General features: G+C 39.4%; 1 protein-coding gene across 3 annotated transcripts in view; it reads right to left on the bottom strand.

Annotated features, from left to right (window-relative positions):
- Positions 1-18,463, bottom strand: part of NHLRC2 (NHL repeat containing 2) — a 63,973-nt gene extending 45,510 nt beyond the window's left edge. For all 3 annotated transcript variants that reach the window (XM_060404721.1, XM_004020207.6, XM_012102958.5), the window contains exons 1-2: positions 18,064-18,463; positions 11,627-11,779 (exon numbers count right to left, since the gene is read on the bottom strand). In XM_060404721.1, the coding sequence (XP_060260704.1) occupies positions 11,627-11,779; positions 18,064-18,241 (331 nt within the window). In that variant the 5' untranslated portion in view covers positions 18,242-18,463. The remainder of the gene's footprint in view (positions 1-11,626; positions 11,780-18,063) is intronic.
- Between the last annotated feature and the right edge of the window lie 170 nt (positions 18,464-18,633).

Genomic DNA, 18,633 nt, shown 5'->3' with positions numbered 1-18,633 from the left:
AGTATTCTTGCCTAGAGAATCCCGTGGACAGAGGAGCCTGGTGGGCTGCTGTCCATGGGGTCACACAGAGTCGGACACGACTGAAGCACCTTAGCATGCATACAAGCTTTGGAGAAAGAAATGGCAATCCACTCTAGTGTTCTTGCCTGGAGAATCCCAGGGACAGAGAAGCCTGGTGGACTGCTGTCTATGGGGTCGCACAGAGTCGGACACGACTGAAATGACTTAGCAGCAGCAGTAGGATATCTCTGACAAGGTAGATGTCAATCCTCACAGCATTAAACAAAGGAAGAAATTTTTTCACGTGAAAAGCGTTTACAACAAAGATAAAACAACTAGGAAGACCCCCAAGCAATGAAGGAAGCAACTTGATAAAGCAGAGACACTCTGATAATAAAAAATAGACTTTCCTCTCAAGTGTACATGGGATATTTATAAATACTGATCACAAAGAAAGGATTATAAAGGTTACGTTCTAAACCACAATACAGTAAAACTGGTATTATTAACAAAAAAATTGTCTTTTGTTTCACAGAAACTCCACTCTTCTGGCATGTTTCTCCTTTACTCCTACACCAATGCCACTTACAACACTGCCGACACCAGATGGGTGGGTGTTTCCCCCACACTAGGCAACGGTTTGCGACAACTTTTGGGTGTTCTCAATTCTAACACAGGGACAGTCACTCACAAGCCTGCCCCCCCACTTCTGATGACAACAGCAAGTCATAGGTCCCCAAGCTACCCACACTTCTGTTCAACTTGGCTACAAATCAGATTTCCATGACCCTTCCCTTGGATTAGATTATTTGCTACAATAAGGGAATCCAGAGAAACACTTATGCTTTACTGGTTTATTGTACAAGAGTATGATAAAACATACAGCCAAACATCCGGATGGAGGAGTGAACACAAGGCGAGGTACGTGGGAAGGGGTATAGAGCTTCCACGTGCACTCCCAGCCTGCCACTACCCCAGCTGTGTTCACCAACTTAAGTTCTTTGAGCTCTATACCCTTGGAAATTTTAAAAAGGCTTCATCACAGAGGCATAGTCCATCATTAACTCCATTTCCAGCCTCTTCCCCTCTCTGGAGAAGAGGGATGGGAGGTGGGGGGGTAGGGGCCTGAACTAATCAAGCTTCTAATCATGGCCAGGAAAAGAAAATAAATCAAAAGAAAGTAAGTAATAAAGATAAACAAGAAATTTAGGAGACACAAAATTTTTTTTTTTAATTCAGCATTCACTCCTGACAAAAAAATATAAAAAACTGAAAAACAGAAAATAGGAACTGATGGGTATTTTCTTTCAGTGGGAAAGTTAACCTTAATCACATTTATTGATGTGGTTTGTTGATCAAACCTTTTGTATTTCTCTATACTGTAATTACTGTATATTATGTTACAGTGTGTTTTCTCTATTTGGTGTGCCCATTTTTCCTTCTTTTTTAAGATTTTTTGGGGATTTTAGGAAGGTCTGTATTTTTGTTCCAGTGGCTATTTTCTAGTAATATTTTTTATCATATTATAAAAGTATTAACTCCCATTTTTATAATCTTTTATGATCTGGTCTATCATCTTTAAACGGTATCTTTTAACTGATTACCTATACAATTATCAGTAGTCTGTTTCCCCACTTTCCCTTTTATTTCCATTTTTCTTTAGTTGCATTCTTTCTAATTCTGTCAGAATATATGATTTTATATTATTCTTCATCTCTTGGGTTGTATTCTGCTGATTTAGCTAGGTTGGAACTCTTCCAGCAGTCGTATTCCTTGTCTAGTTCTGGCTTATCCTGGACCACGAGATATTTTGTGAGAGAACCGGAAGGTGTAAAAGGCAGCAGCAGCCCGATCCTCTCTGTGGGAAGGCTGGTGCAGGGCACCAGGCACCAGGGCACCAGTGTACACACTCTCCTCCTCTGCGGGCTCACCCGGAGGGCTGTGGGGGAGCGGCGGGGCACCCAGCAGCTGCACCAGCTTTGGCCAGATCTCCTCCCTCGGCGTGTCCAACTCCTGGGCCAGGTTGAGCTGTTAGCTCCGTGATGAAGTGAACAAACATATTCTGCTGGCCAACTCATTACTTATGCTGCACGCTTACATGGGCTCCAGCTCATCCTAAAGGGGATTCCAGTTTAGGCATTAGGTTGTAGTTTGCCCTTCTTCTCCCCTCCTTCAGATCCATCTTTCCTTTTCAACTGCCTGACCTCCTGACTTCGGGTAGAGCCATCAGACATACAGGCAACAGCTATCGGTAGACTAACTTATCAGCACAAAATGTATCCACAAGATTATTCACTGTTTGTGACTGCTAAATATTAGAAACAATGTATCAGCCTGGTGCTGCAGTCCCTGGGGTCGCAAGGAATCAGACACAACTTAGCCAGTGAACAACAACAAGGGTCACTACACAGGACAGGAGAGTAGCTGAATAAATTATGGCGCGTGCGCGTGCGCACACGCACACACTACTACGCAGCTATTAAAAATAACCGGGAAGTTTTCTATAAATTTATATGGAGTGACTGCCAGGAAAACTTACATGATAAAAAGTAAAGTGCATAAAAATGTCAATGGCGTGTCACTTAAAATAATATAAAATATTAAAAAAAGAAATTTAAAAAAGAAAAAGAACAGGACAAAAAGAATGAGAAGGTAAGAATAAGCAGGAGAGATGGGTGGATGGAACTATATTTTCTGTGTGGTTCTGACTTTCGGATCAAGTTATAATTCTTCACGAAATAGTGAAAGTGTTAGTCACTCAGTCGTGTCCAACTCTTTGTGACTCCATGAACTGTAGCCTCCCAGGCTCCTCTGTCCATGGGGTTCTCCAAGCAAGAATACTGGAGAGGGTAGCCATTCCCTTTTCCAAGGAATCTTCCTGACTTGGGGCTCCTGCATTGCAGGCAGATTATTTGCTGTCTAAGCCACCAGGGAAGCCCATAGTTTTGCATACTGAAAACCAAACAATATCAAACAAAAATGGGGGAAGGGGGGCTAAAAATACAAATAAAAACAAATGAATCTAGCTGTACTTCAAATTAATAACATAATCTCATGGGGGTGGGGAGTGGGAGGAACTAATTTAAATAATTTTAAAATTTAGTTGAAAGGGACTGGAAGCAAAGACACCCCAGTAGCAACAAGCACATCTAGTGTCCAGATCTTATTTTCTCAAAACCATTCTCAATATTCAATACTCAAAGGAATCAGAGGCTCCTTGGAAAAATGGCTGATTCAGAGATGGGGCTGGGAAAGTACAAGACGAACCTGGAAACATTTTGTTATTGACAAGAAGTGCTCAGAGAATGATTAAGGACAAAAGGACACAGGTGATAGAATAGCTTGAAGATGATCCTATTAGTCAAATAGGAAAACTGTGAAAATCAAAATAAATAATGACAGTGATGCTTTATAAAAACAAATAAGAATTCATGAGTTGAGTCCAAATATATTATATATCATATATATATTACATGAGATGGTTGGATGGCATCACCAACCTAAGGACCTCTCAAAGGACCTAAGTTTGAACAAGCTCAAGGAGAGGGTGAAGGACAGGGAAGCCTGGCATGCTGTAGTCCATGGGGTCGCAAAGAGTCAGACACGACTGAGCAACTGAAATGATATTATATTACTTCAAACTATGTATTTTTTTTTCTTCTGGTCAATATACCCCAATACTTCTTCAAAAAAGTGATGAGTCAGGGTGAGATTCGAAAGACGAGAAGATGTTAACTGTATTAAGAGAGCAATGAAGGAGATTCCAGGGAGAGAAAGTAACACACGCGAAAGAGCCTGCAGGTCGGTGACTAAGCACACGGAACAAAGGGGCGCACTGGACAAAATGAGAATAAACCTACAGACAGAGACAAATCTCGTGAGTCGTATTAAGGACTGAGATCTTCATTCTTAAAAACAACGGAAGTCAGATGAAGAAAGAAGTGCAAGTCTCAAAGGTACTTCAGACTAAGCTCATGAACGTCCCCTCCAAACTTGCCCTTTCTACGGCATTTCCTGTCACAGAATGGCACCACCATCTGTCCAATTATACAAGCCAGAAAACTACCTAGGATACCTCCGGCATGACCAACCAGCCCTCTATCATCACCCAACGTTGATCCACGATTTTATTACCTAAAACCGACTTCAAGCTATCATCATGTCTCAGGGGGAACACAACAGCCTTGTCACAGGTCCACTCTTCACTAATTAACAGTTACGCGCCCAGGAGAGGAATGGATCTTCACAAAACAAAAATCTGATCACATCACCCTCTGGCAGAAAACCCTCCATGGGCGTTCCATTGTTCTACACACAAAAACCACATGTCTTGTCCTCAGCAAGTTCTTCCACATCCGCCTCTCCCTCTCTCAGTGCTGTAGCAACCAGGACTTTCTGCACCTCAAGAATATCATTCGTTATTTCTCTTACTTTAAAGCTTTGCTACAGAGCGTCTCTACGTCTGGAATGCTCTCACCTAGTAAAGTCATACCTGTCTTTCCGATCTCAAGCTCCATTTTTTCTCTTGGCTTTCTTGTTTTCGTGAGGTACATGTGTCCTTTTGAATTACAGCTTTCTCAGGGTATGTGCCCAGCAGTGGGACTGCTAGGTCATATGGTAGTTCTATTTTTAGTATTTTAAGGAATCTCCATACTATACACAGCTAGTAAGATAGATAGATAGCAGGGATCTGGTAGCTAGATATCTAGCTACTATAGATAGCACAGAAGCTCAGCTGGGTATTCTATGATGACCTAGATGGGTGGGCTTGGGAGTCCGGGAAAGGAGATCCAAGACAGAGGGGATATATGGTTGATTCACGTCACTGTACAGAAGAAACTAAACAACACATTGTAAAGCAAATATACTCCAATAAAAAAGAAAAAACTTTCTATTCTTCCAGATTACTGTAATTTCCTTCTTAGCACTAATGAGAAATTAGAAAATATTTATGTAGTTATTTAACTTTTCTCCTTGTTAGACTGTAATTCCTATTAATTAGGGACCATACACTGTTTTATTATTTACCAACACAATGCCTAGTACAAAGTAGGTAATGAATGGACAGGGTATAAATGCTAAAGAAACTTTTATGTGTGCAATAAGCCATATTATATTGACAAAAGAGGATATCTATACTGATCTATATACAAGAACAACTGCCAAATAACTGCTTCTAATTTTTTTCAGTGTCAACAACCTTGAAGTACATATACAGAGATTTTTCTTAAAATATTTCGCTTGTTCTGTTAATCATACACAAAAAATAAAACAGGACGTAAAAGACTCTTCCCTTTTGGATTTTTTGCCATCACATGGATCAAAACTACTGCATTTAAAATAAAATATGGAAGGAAGAAAAGGAAGAGAGGGAAAAGGAAGAAAGTGAGAAGAGAGGGAGAGGAAGAAGAAAGGGAAAAAAGGAAGGTGAAACCAAATAGAGAGTAACAGCTTCTAAAATGTTAGAAATAAATTTAAGTTTTTAACTCATCATTGACTGGAGGATTTTTGAAGAAGCAGTCAATAATGTGTTAGGACTTTAAAAAAGCTTTTAAGGTCTTATTTTTGTGAAATGTACAGATATACAGATTACAAGTATATATAGTAGTATATATATATATATGTGTGCGTGTTCAGTTACTCAGCTACGTCTGACTCTGCAACCGCATGAACTGTATTCCACAAGGCTCCTCCGTCCATGGAATTTTCTAGGCAAGAATACTGGAGTGGGTTGCCATTTCCTATTCCAGGGGATCTTCCTGACCCAGGAATCAAACCCGTATCACTTGTGCCTCCTGTATTGGTGGGCAGATTCTTTACCACTGCACTGAAAAGCCTCATATATTATATAGTATACAGCAGACAGTAAAGCTTGATCACAGGCAGTATAATAACTTAGTTCAATGCAAAAACTAAAAATAATGGGGAGTTTTACTGTTACAAAAACTGTAAACTGACACATCTTGAGATCTAGGCAAGAAAGGATCCAATGGAGCAGGAAATAGCAACCCACTCCAGTATTCTTGCCTGGGAAATTCCATGGAGAGGAGCCTGGCAGGCTGTAGTCCACGGGGCCGCAAAAAGTCGGACACAACTTAGCGACTGAGAATGCATACTCAAGAAAGGATGAAGGCAGACAAGGGAGGTTAGAAGACCCTGAGGGAAAGCAAGAAAGGTGTGGAGAGAGAGGATTTTAGGTTTTATAACAAGAGCACTGAAAACATGAGGTAAAAAAAAAAAAATCACAATCACTGAATACTAAATTAAAGCAGAGGCCAGAAGCAAATTTGAATGTTTTCTAAATTTCAAAAACTGACATGTCCCTGTGTCCACATTAAATACTCTGAAAGTTTACTATAAATTGGCCAATATTTTCATCATACTTTAGGAACAAAGAATAATAAACATATGGGCTGCTGCAAAAAGAAAATATGAAGCGCGTACAAAGAAAGAGTTAACAGCAGGCCCCACTGCTATTCTCTCAAAGGTCTGCTTACAGGGCTGGTCCTTGCCGGGGTTTTGGGAGTGTTCCCATCATTCCCAGAACTGATAAGAGTGGCACACAAGACCTAAACTGTTTGTACAAACACTATGGTTTATGGTGAACACTTGCTTTCCTTCTGGGAGTCTGGAATTTTGGTACATGGCGCCAGGCAGAAGATGCCTCTGTGGCCAGCCCCCAACAAAAACCTCGGGTGCTGTCTCTAATGACCTTCCCTGGTTGGCAACATCTCAAACTTATCCTAACAACTCCTTGCTGGGGGAATTAAGCGCATCTTATGTGATTCCATCAAGAGGCGACTCTGGAAACTTGCTCCTGGTCTCCCCTGGACTCAGCCGCATGTGTCTTCTCCCTTGGCTGATTTTGCTTTGTATTCTTTTGTTGTAAAAAACTGTAGCCATGAGGAGTACAACTGCATGCTGAGTCCTATGAGTCCTCCTAAAGAACTGACCTGGGGGTGGTTTTGGGAACCCTGACAGAGTAAACTCATCAAATAATGACTCATTAAAAGTTTCATTTCCCAAAGAAGACATACAGATGGCTACTCTGTTCTTGTTGTTTTCCAGTGTTTGGTGGTATTCCAACCGACTCCTTGTGACCTCATGGACTGCAGCACGCCAGACTCCCCCATCCTTCACCATCTCCTGGAGTTTGCTCAAACTCATGTCCATTGAGTCGGTGATGCCATCCATCTCATCCCCTGCCACCCTCTTCTCCTCCTGTCTTCAATATTTTCCCCCTGCCCAGCATCAGGGTCTTTTCTAATGAGTCAGCTTTTCACATCAGGTGGCCAAAGTATTGGCGCTTCAGCATCAGTCCTTCCAATGAATATTCAGGATTGATTTCCTTTAGGAGTGACTGGTTTGATCTCCTTGCAGTCCAAGGGACTTTCAAGATGGCTAACAGACACATGAAAAGATGCTCAGCATCGCTCATTATTAGAGAAATGCATATCAAAACTATAATGAAGTATCACTTCACACCGGTCAGAATAGCCATCATCAAAAAGTCTACAAACAATAAATGCTGGATGCAGTGTGGAGAAAAGGGAACCCTCTTGCACTGTTGGTAGGAAAGAAAACTGATATAGCCACAGTGGAGAACAGTATGGAGATTCCTTTAAAAACCAGGAATAAAACTACCATATAACCCAGCAATCCCACTACTGGGCATATACCCTGAGGGAACTTAATTGAAAATGACACATGTACCCCAGTGTTCACTGCAACACTATTTACAATGCTAGGACATGAAAGCAACCTAGCTGTTGATTGACAAATGAATGGATAAAGAGGTTGTGTTACATACACACAGTGGAATATTACTCAGCTATAAAAAGGAATGCATTTGAGTCGGTTCTAATGAGGTGGACGGACCTAGAGCCTATTATACAAAATGAAGTCAGAAAGAAAAAAGCAAATCTTGTATATTAACACATATACATGGAATCTAGAATGATGGTACTGATGAAGCTATCTGCAGGCCAACAATGGAGATGCAGATATAGAGAACAGACTTATGGACATAGTCGGGGAAGGAGAGGGTGGGATGAATGGAGAGAGCAGCATGGAGATATACATATTACCATATGTAAAACAGGCAGGCATTGGGGATTCGTTCTATGACTCAGGGAGCTCAAACTGGTGCTCTGTGACAACCTAGAGGGGTGGGGTAGGAGGTGGGAGGGAGGTTTAACAGGGAGGGGACGTGTGTATAACTATGGCTGATTCATGTTGATATATGGCAAAAACCAACACAATATTATAAGCAATTATCTTTCAACTAAAAATAAATTTTTTTTAAGTTTACTTTCAGTGTAAAATCAGAAATATATTCTTCTAATGTTTAAAAAGTATGAAACAGAAAAATAGCATATACTACATAATAAGAATACCAGTGGTTACTCAGAAGTATTATGGAATTTAGATTTTTAGAGTCTGATTTAACTATATATTAACATTCACCTAGTAAGCACATTTAAAAGTATGCCAAATTTTCCTACCAGATGTTTTCTTATAAAATCAGTGCTTTTCCTTAGATAGCCACTGTGCTAAATTTGCATGTTATATAAAAATATACTATTAACATATCCAGTATAAAGAGGTTAAAAAAAAACTAGAAACCCTCAAGGAGAAAAGGGAAAAAAACCAGAGGTACCTGTCAATGTAATACAAATATATGCTAACTCATTACAAATTAATAACAAGCTCAGGGCCCAGCTACATTCTTAAAAACTATTTGAACATCAGAACCATTCGCTACTATTAAGTATCTTTACTTTTGCTTTAGATCTTTGACATTTATAATTTCTTGTATGCTACTGTGAAAGTGATACTGGTCACCATTACAAACCTGATTCTAAACGCTGTTTTAAAGAGGAAGGAGACTAAGTATTAAATTGGCCCTCTTTCAGAGTGTTTTTAAATTAAAATCCACTTACTTACTCAGCTGAGCATTTCTGGCTTACTGATAAACGAACTCAAATTCCATGAAATAAAAACAGGCTACTGAATGCCTCTTCAAGGACATAAATAACATGGCTGCAGATACATTCATAAATATATCAGATAGTACTGAGATAAGACACAGCAGTGTGATTAATTAGGAGACTAGAATTAACATCTATAAATAACAAGAGCCTACTATAAAACACAGTAAATTCTACTCAATATTCTGTAGTAACAATCTATATGAGAAAGGAATCTGAAAAAGGATCTATATATACCTGTGTGTGTGCACAGCTGATTCACTCTGCTGTACCTGAAACTAACACAATGCTGTAAATCAACTATATTCCAATAATTTTTTAAAAGACTCTTAGCAGCAAGAAAGCAAATTAATTTAGTGCCAGCTTATTGAACTTTCATATGATAATTCTGATTATGCCTGCTTTTGTGAATATGAACTGAACTTATCTTCTAAGCAATATAAAATTCTAAGTTACCAGAATTTTAATACAGTAGCATATTACTGAAGCATTGTTTCTTTGAAATTACAATGTTGAAACCAGTTACAAAGTATTTTACTTTTCAGAAGTGTATTTATATGCAAAAATTGTTATTATTTTTTGTCACAATGTGTTTTAAAATATTTTCAGTAAACTGGTAAAGAGATTATAAGGATCCATTCTAAGAAGCCACAGAATTTGCTTCAGATAAAGGTTAAACAACTGAGTTAACCTAAGAGTTTATTAGCAGTGATATGAAGCAGGTAATGGTTAACTTCGGGATTCTTAACCCAGTCTGTAAGTACCATCCTGAAACACAAATCATATTGTCATTTTCCTATTATGCAAATAAAACAACCTCAAACGTCTCTGTATTTTCAATGGATGAAAAAGCATATTAACTTAACTATTAAGAAGGTTATACAAAGCTCTTCATAGTGAGTCTGAACCTAATCTACCTTCCCCTCCTTTCACTTTTCTAAGAAGCCCCTATAGTCTTGCCACAGTAAACTATTTTTCACTCCCCAAATCTACTCCTTCCATTTGGTATCTAAGAGAGATGAAAATGTTTGCAATTTCCTAGGAGGATTGTAAGTAAAGCATTTCATGGACATTTCTAATCTTCGACTATATGAATAGAGTATCATGTTTAATTGTTTTATTGTAAAACTTGCTAATTTGAGTAAATGGATCAGGGGAATTAACTGCCTCTTATATTAGCTGTAAATCTAACTTAAATAATTTTTAAGATGCCTAATCTTTTTCTTTTAAAATTTTTATAAAAGCATTTTATATACAGGTAACCATATAGCAAAAATTCAAACAGAAATATAAAATGTAAACCAAGTCTTCCTCCTTCAACTTTAGTCCTTCTTTGCTTCCTTGCTTGTTTACCTGTCATTTCCTCAGCCAGGAGTGTCCCTCCTGCCCCATTGTCATTTTCAGCTACACTTCTGCTCATTTTCAAGTTTCAACCTAATTGTCTCCTCTGAGAAACATCTTCCAAAGCTTTTAGGCAAAGTGAGTCACTCCTTTCCCCACTGCTTTAATTCAACTTTGTTATATATTTCCTTAGCAGTTCGAGTGTCCTGCACATAATACACACTCAATAAATACATTTATTACATGGACCTGAACAAGACACACAAGCATCTAAAACCTAGAAGACAATGAAATACTCTTATTTCTTAAATATGGATGAATTTTTAAAAACATGATTTAATTACTGGGAATATGTGAGTTTTTGATAAATCTCATTAACAGGCAATTCCAATATAGTCTATTCCAAATTAAAAACATCGGAAGTTTCACTTGCACTGAAGATTTTATTCAACATCTCCTTTTTTTTTTTTACAACTAAGTTTCAAGATACCCTTCATTTTTGTACATGCATACTCTATTCTCATTTTTACTCTCACAAGATCAGTGACCACTTTTTAGTCACTGCAAAGAGAACAGCTTCAACTAATTTAAGCCTAATCAAATGGAGCCTTTATTTCATTTACTCCACATGTTCTCTTTTTATAGAAAGAAGTAAACAAGAAACAAAATCTGAAAAATGTCAAAGTTTTACAGAAAATACTTAGCATAATCTCCTGTTAAAATTTCAAAATTTGTAATACCATAAAAAAGGATTTCCTAGTGTGCTCTGGAAAGCCTTAACCTTTATAAATAAATAAAGCAGAGTCAAAGAAAAAGTATCTGTTATAATATTCTGCCTTCTAAAATATTAGTAGTAGTTTTAGGTCATTTGAAATTAAAAGAAGCCTAGTTATATTTCCTAAAAAGAACTTTAAACCTTTTTATCATAGTGAGAAAAGTATAAAATTAGTCATGCATTTTATTTTCTCTTTTTTTCATGGAACAAATTTAGGTAAGTCCAGATGTACAAAATAACGTTTTTAAAATACTTGATAATGAAAAAAGAAAACTATATCCTTATTTTTAAAGAAAAATCATATACTAAATGCTGGTTCTTTAGGAAAGCAAACCATTATCACTAAGCTTAACTCTTCACAAAAAGGTACATGGAGTCCTTAATTCACAGATTAGAAATTACTTTCAGAATCACTGAAGTCTTGCCAAATGTTCATTCTCCTATGAGCAAAATGAGTCAGCCACTCTCCAGTGACTATGCCAGGACAGTCTGTTAGAAACCAATTAAAAAGAGCAGATACCTTTATCAGAGTATGTGTGTTCTAATGCATGAAGATCAGGCAACAGGTGAATACAGTTTATGCAGCAGTAGGTGAAGAAATCAAGGACGACCACTTTTCCACATAGATCCTTATAGACAGAAATAGGTTCTTCCGTATTCAGCCATTCTAATCCTGAAATTTACACAAAATAAATAATGATTAAAGGAAACAGTGAAGATAATTTATCTAAAACTTTCCATTAAAATGTGAACCATTATCATTTTTAAGAAAAGATGGGGGGACAGGAAGGGAGGGGGGAGTTAATACACAGATAGCTACTATTATGAGGCAGTCTGTAAATACAGTTAAGAAAAAGCTACTAAATTCTCTCAGAAATAGCACATTAGTCTGTGTGTGAAAGGAAGATCAACATATTTGGGCAAAATATAGGGAGGAAGAATCAATATTAAAAGGACTTAAGTACATGATTAGGTACAAATGAGCTATTGAAAATGAAAATCAACCTTAAGAATAGAATAAATATCAAAAAGGAACAGTGTTAAACTTTAAGGATAAACATGCTGTTGTGAAGTCCTTCAGTCATGTCCAACTCCTTGTGACCCCATGGACTGTAGTACATCAGGCTTCCCTGTCCTTCACCATCTCCCAGAGTTTGCTCAAACTCGTGTCTGTTGAGTCGTTGATGCCATCCAAAAGTCTCGTCCTTTGTCGTACCCTTCTCCTCCTGCCTTCTATCTCTCCTAACATCAGTGTCTTTTCCAATGAGTCGGCTCTTCGCATCAGGTGACCAAAGTATTGGAGCTTCAGCTTTAGCATCAGTCCTTCCAATGAATATTCAGGGTTGATTTCCTTTAGGATCAACTGGTTTGATCTCCTTGTTGCCAGGGGACTCTCAAGAGTCTTCTCCAACACCACAGTTCAAAAGCATCAATCCTTAGGCACTCAGCCTTCTTTATGATTCAGCTATCATATCTGTACATGACTACTGGAAAAACCATAGCTTTGACTATATGGACCTTTGTTAGCAAAGGATAAACATATAAAATACCTAAGCCAATTTCATAAGAGAAAGAGCTAAAATGCTCTGGATTCAAATGAGACCTTAAATATAAAATATTTTAAATGAAAAGCTAAGTAAAACACAGTTTAAGATTTCATGAAAGCAATATTAATATCAATGAAGAGCATGTTCCCTTCTCTCCAAAGAAAAGAAAAATAAAATCTCATTAATCTGTGCTTTCATAAATCAGAATTTATAATTACTAGACCATGATTTACAACTTTACACACTATGAAGAAAAATTTTGTCAAACAAAAGTAGATTAGAAGTGCAGCATCTCTGTTACCAATTTAAGAAACAAAGATAATGAGTTTGTTGCTTAAAAAAAAAAAGAGTTTGTTGCTTATAAGTAAATAAATGTACCTACTAAAACCATTAATTATACCTTGAAGCTTGGAAATAAATAATTTATAGAAACTGAAAACCAAAGTTGGGTGGAACAAGTGAATAATAACAGTTAACAACTAATAACGGCAACTGGAGTTACTCAAAACAAAATTTAAAAAAAAAAAAAAAAAACCCCTGCAAATCAAACTAGTATTTCTGTCAATAGTCCAACCTAGTGAGGTTTTGGTTTCCCTGGTGGCTCAGACAGTAAATAATCTGCCTGCAACGTAGGAGACCTGCGTTTGATTCCTGGGTTGGGAAGTTCCCCTGGAGGAGGGCATGGCAACCCACTCTAATATTCTTGTCTGGAGAATCCCCATGGACAGAGAAGCCTGGTGGGCTACAGTCTACAGGGTCACAGAGAGTCAAACACAACTGAAAGACTAAGCACAACAGTGAGGTTTCAGAGTACAGTAAGGTCTTAATTATCCACTTTAATAAAGTGTTAATTATATACCTGATTACATATCAAATTATATATCAAATGACCATATAAAACTTCAAACTAATTGATGTGTATTTCATAGTCCCTAATTTTAAAATATTTATGAGTCTCAAATATATTTTTTATAAATAATCAGCGATTTAGATTAGGGAAGTAGGGAAAGTATTATTATATATGTTAGTTATTGTGCTAGGTGCTTAGCAGACTTAATAATAATAATGCATTTTATAATAAAAATAACAATGAATACAATTTTAAAAGCTGCTAACATTTAGTGAGCTCTCATATGAAGTAAGAACTTTAGCTATATTACTTCAAAACTGCATAATAAACCTGAAAAGTAAATACTGGTTCCATTTTATAAGTGAGGAAAGTAAGGCTTGGAGAAGTTAAGTAACTTGCTCAAGATCATATAACTAACAAATGGAATAACTGGGATTTAATTCCAGGTCTGTCTGAATCCTTCATTTATATCATGCTGCTTCCCATAAAACATGTTTCTTTTAAGAAATGAACAAAGCAAAGTGTTTTTGAGAGAGTTATGACTTCTTCATTACCATAATTGATAAACCAAGAAAAAACTCATATCCAGTAATCTGTCCTCAGTAATTATGTTAAAAACAAAGACTGAGTATTTTGTTATTATATTATGTATGAGTCATGGAGATCAAATCTCATGGTAATAAAATACACTCATTGTAAATACCAACAAGAAAATAAAAGCACTGGGCAAAAGCCTAGCTGCTGGCATGCTGGTTTATGACAGTGTACTATATATAGCTGATTTTGGTACTAACAATTTGGTGATGTCTATTCATACAATCATGTCTTGTGTTGTTGGAAAAAGGTGTTTGCTATGATTGCTGTGTTCTCTTGACAAAAGTTTGTTAGCTTTTGCCCTAATTCATTTTGTATTCCAAAGCCAAACTTATCTGTTACTCCAGGTATCTCTTGACTTCCTACTTTTGCATTCCAATCCCTTACGATGAAAAAGACATCTTTTTAAAATTTTATTTCTAGGTCTTGTGGGTCTTCATAGAATCGGTCAACTTCATCTTCTTTGGCATAAGTGTTTGGGGCCTAGACATGTATTACTGTGATGTTGAATGGCTTGCCTTGGAAACAAGCCAGTATCATTCTGTCATTTTTGAGACTGCACTCAAGTACTGCATTTCGGACTCTTGTTGACTATGAGGGCTACCCCATTTCTTCTAAGAGATTCTTGCCCACAGTGGCAGATATAATGGTCATCTGAATTAAATTCACCCATTCCGGTCCATTTTAGTTCACTGATTCCTAAAATGTTGATGTTCATTCACTCTTGCCATCTCCTGGAGTTTGCCCACTTCCAATTTACCTTCATTCATGGGCCTAACAGTCCAGGTTCCTATGCAATATTGTTCTTTACAGCACCAGACTTTACTTCCACCACCAGAGAAGTCCACAACTGAGTGCTGTTTTCACTTTGGCTCAGCAGCTTTATTCTTTCTGGAACTATTAGTAATTGCCCTCTGCTATTTCCTAGTAGCATAGTAGACACCTTCTGACAGGGGTTGCAGGGGGGGAGGGGGGGCCGGTGTCATCTTCCAGTGTCAAATCTTTTTGCTTTTTCATACTGTTCATGTTCATTGGGAAAACCACGATGATGTGGTCACTCACCTAGAGCCAGACATCTTGGAGTGTGAAGTCGAGTGGGCCTTAGGAAGCATTACTACAAACAAAGCTAGTGGAGGTGATAGAATTCCAGCTAAGCCACTTAAAATTCTAGAAGATGATGCTATTAAAGTGCTGTACTCAATACGTCAGCAAATTTGGAAACTCAGTAGTGGCCACAGGACTGGAAAAGAACAGTTTTCATTCCAACTCCAAAGAAGAGCAGTGGTAAAGAATGTTCAAACTACCATACAATTGTACATGAACCAAGAACTTCCACATGTACAAACACAGTTAGAAAAGGCAGAGGAACCAGAGATCAAATTGCTAATCAAATTGTTGGATTGTAGAGAAAGCAAGGGAATTCCAGAAAAACATGTACTTCTGCTTCGTTGACTATGTGAAAGTCTTTGATTATGTGGATCAAAACAAACTGTGGAAAATTCTTAAAGAGACGGGAATACTAGACCACCTTACCTGTCTCCTGAGAAACCTCTATGTAGGTCAAGAAGCAACAGTTAGAACCTTATATGGAACAACTGATGGGTTCAAAATCAGGAAAAGAGTGTGACAAGACTGTATACTCTCATCCTGTTTACGTATCTTATATGCAGAGTACATCTTTTCAAATGCTGGGCTGGATGAAGCACAAGCTGGAATCAAGACTGCTCAGAGAAGTACCAACAACCTCAGATACGCAGGTGATAACACTCTAAAGGCAGAAAATGAAGAGGAATTAAAGAGTCTCTTGATGAGGGCGAAGAAGAAGAGTGAAAAAGTTGGCCTAAAACTCAGCATTCAGAAAACTAACATCATGGCATCCAGGCCCATCACTTTATGGCAAATAGAAGGGGGGAAAGTGGAAGCAGTGACAGATTTTCTTTTCTTGGTCTCCAAAATCACTGCGGAGAGTGACTGAAGCCATGAAATTTAAAGATGCAGGCTCCCTGGAAGGAATGCTATGACAAACCTAGACAGTGTATTAAAAGCAAAGACATCACTTTGCCAACAAAGGTCTGTACAGACAAAGCTATGGTTTTTCCAGTACTCAAGTATGGATGTGAGAGCTGAACCATAAAGAAGGCTAAGAGAATTGATGTTTCAGAACTGTGGTGCTGTAGAAGACCCTTTTTTTTTTTTTTAATTTTTATTTTTACTTTATTTTGCTTTACAATACTGTATTGGTTTTGCCATACATTGACATGAATCAGCCATGGGTGTACATGAGTTCCCAATCCTGAACCTCCCTCCCACCCCATATCATCTCTCTGGATCATCCCCGTGCACCAGCCCCAAGCATCCTGTATCCTGTATCGAACACAGAGACCCTTGGACTGCAAAGAGATCAAACCAGTCAGTCCTAAAGGAAATCAACCATGAATATTCATTGGGAGGACTGATACTGAAACTGAAGCTCCAATACTTTGGCCATCTGATGCGAAAAGCTGACTCGTTACAAAAGACCCTGATGCTGGGAAAGACTGAAGGCAAAAGGAGAAGCAGGTGGTAGAAGATGAGATGGTTAGATAGCATCACCAACTCAACAGTTATGAGTCTGAGCAAACTCAGGAGATAGTGAAGGACAGGGAAGCCTGGCATGCTGCAGTTCATAGGGTCGCAAAGAGTTGGACAAGAATTAGCAACCAAAGAACAACACGTATATAAACTTTTAAAGTTTCTTGGATAGGATAAGCACTAATGCACCCAATTCTTTAGACAGAATTCTACAATAATTCAAGTCCAGTATAGGATTAATAACAGAAAAAAATAAGCACTTCTGAAGGCCAGAGCAAAAGGCTTGGAAGGACACGGGGCTGTCATCAGGCACAGGGTTCCAACAGACCTCCCATGAGACACTGAACCCTGCCACAGCCAACCAATTAACTATACATGTGGTTTCAGTGTCATGCCAGGAGACACGCCAACACCACCAGGCAAAACAATGCCAGGCCCAACCAAAGAAGGTAACATTCAGTTTCGTTTATCATAGCAAGATGAGCTTCACAAATAGCACTGCTGGGAATATCAGTTCTCTCATGCTCCAAACATTGACAGCAACAGGATTCAAACCTGGAGATGGGCCATAATTGATTCAGGTTTTTAAAATGACAAGTTTCACAACTTTGAAAGGAGTGTGGCCCAGTTAAGAAACCGGCCCAATGTGGGAGGCAGTGTCTGTATAATCCAACTTCAGCATTTCTTAGTTGCAGGCCCTAGGCAAACGACTCTGTTCCTGTGCCTCAGTTTCCCAACTGTAAAACAGAGCTGACAAGACCACCTTGGGATTCTCTGGTGGCTCAGAATTCGCCTGCAATGCAGGACACCTGTGTTCGATCCCTGTGTTGGGCCCATCCCCTGGAGGAGGGCATGACAGCCCACTCCAGCATTCTTGCCTGGAGAATCCCCATGGACAGAGCGGCAGGCTGCAGTCCATGAGGCTGCAGAGTTGGACATGGCAGAGCGACTAAGCACCCACGCAATAAGACCACCTAGGTGGTTTGCAAAGATTAAATTACAAATACTTTGTGTTTAGGACTCTGTGTGGCCCACAAGTGATCCGTAACCGTTAGCCTGGATGATGCACAAAGATGATGATGACGATGGGCAACCAGACTGAGAGGACAGGGTGGCGTGGACACTGGAATCACTGCCAATGGGGGCCACGAAACTTTAACTCAGTGAACTGAGTTAACCCAAGGCCCGGGCAGAGCCGGAGGACAGAGACGAAGGTGCAGGTTCCCGTCCTCCACAAACCCTCGTTCGCTGCCGCCTGGGGACAGAGTCGGCTGGGCGAGGCGTCTCTCCGCGGCTCGGCTGTACAGCCGCCTCGCCCACCGCTTTAGGGGAGGGCGCGGTCCGCGAGAAAGGGGAGGTTCCGGAGGGGTCCCCACCCCGAAGCCAGCCCCTCACCTTCCGGAAACTCCGGCACCGACAAGTCCTGCTCCCAGCCGTCCACCTTCTGCAGATACTGGTAGACCAGGCCGTCCTTCTCCTCCTGGGTCACGGCGTCGAGCAGGGCGTACTCCAGCGAGGTCTGAGCCGGGAGCAGGCCCGAGAGGTTGCAGCTCCGGGCTCCGGGCGCCGCCATGTTCTCTCCGGATGGTCCAGGGGCCGCCCAGCCCGCGGGACGGTCTCGTGTGGAGAGAGAGGAAGCGCTTTATTGTTCTTTGGTTTCCAAACCGCACATTCGCCTCCCTTTCCACCAGCCCCACTCCACGCTAACGGCACTTTGTTCAAAGGCTAAAGTGTAAATCGGCGCGATTCCCAGGCACGTAATTAAACTACCTTCCCAAGGTACCCCGCCCCTCCTAAGTCTTCTCGCCCCAGGGGAGCCTGGACATTCGGAACGCCAGATTCAACAAGGAAAAGGCCCCTGGGCCGGCGTTCTAGAAGCTCCAAGAGAACAATTCCCGCCCTTCAGTTTGGAAATTAGCAGGTTTTAGAACTAAAATAAAATAAACCTGTCGAACTTAAAGGGCC

This window comes from Ovis aries, chromosome 22 (genome assembly GCF_016772045.2).
Source record: "Ovis aries strain OAR_USU_Benz2616 breed Rambouillet chromosome 22, ARS-UI_Ramb_v3.0, whole genome shotgun sequence".
Taxonomy (NCBI): Eukaryota; Metazoa; Chordata; class Mammalia; order Artiodactyla; family Bovidae; genus Ovis; species Ovis aries.
Note: the sequence above shows the minus strand (reverse complement) of the source record. Positions and strands in the feature narration are given on the sequence as shown.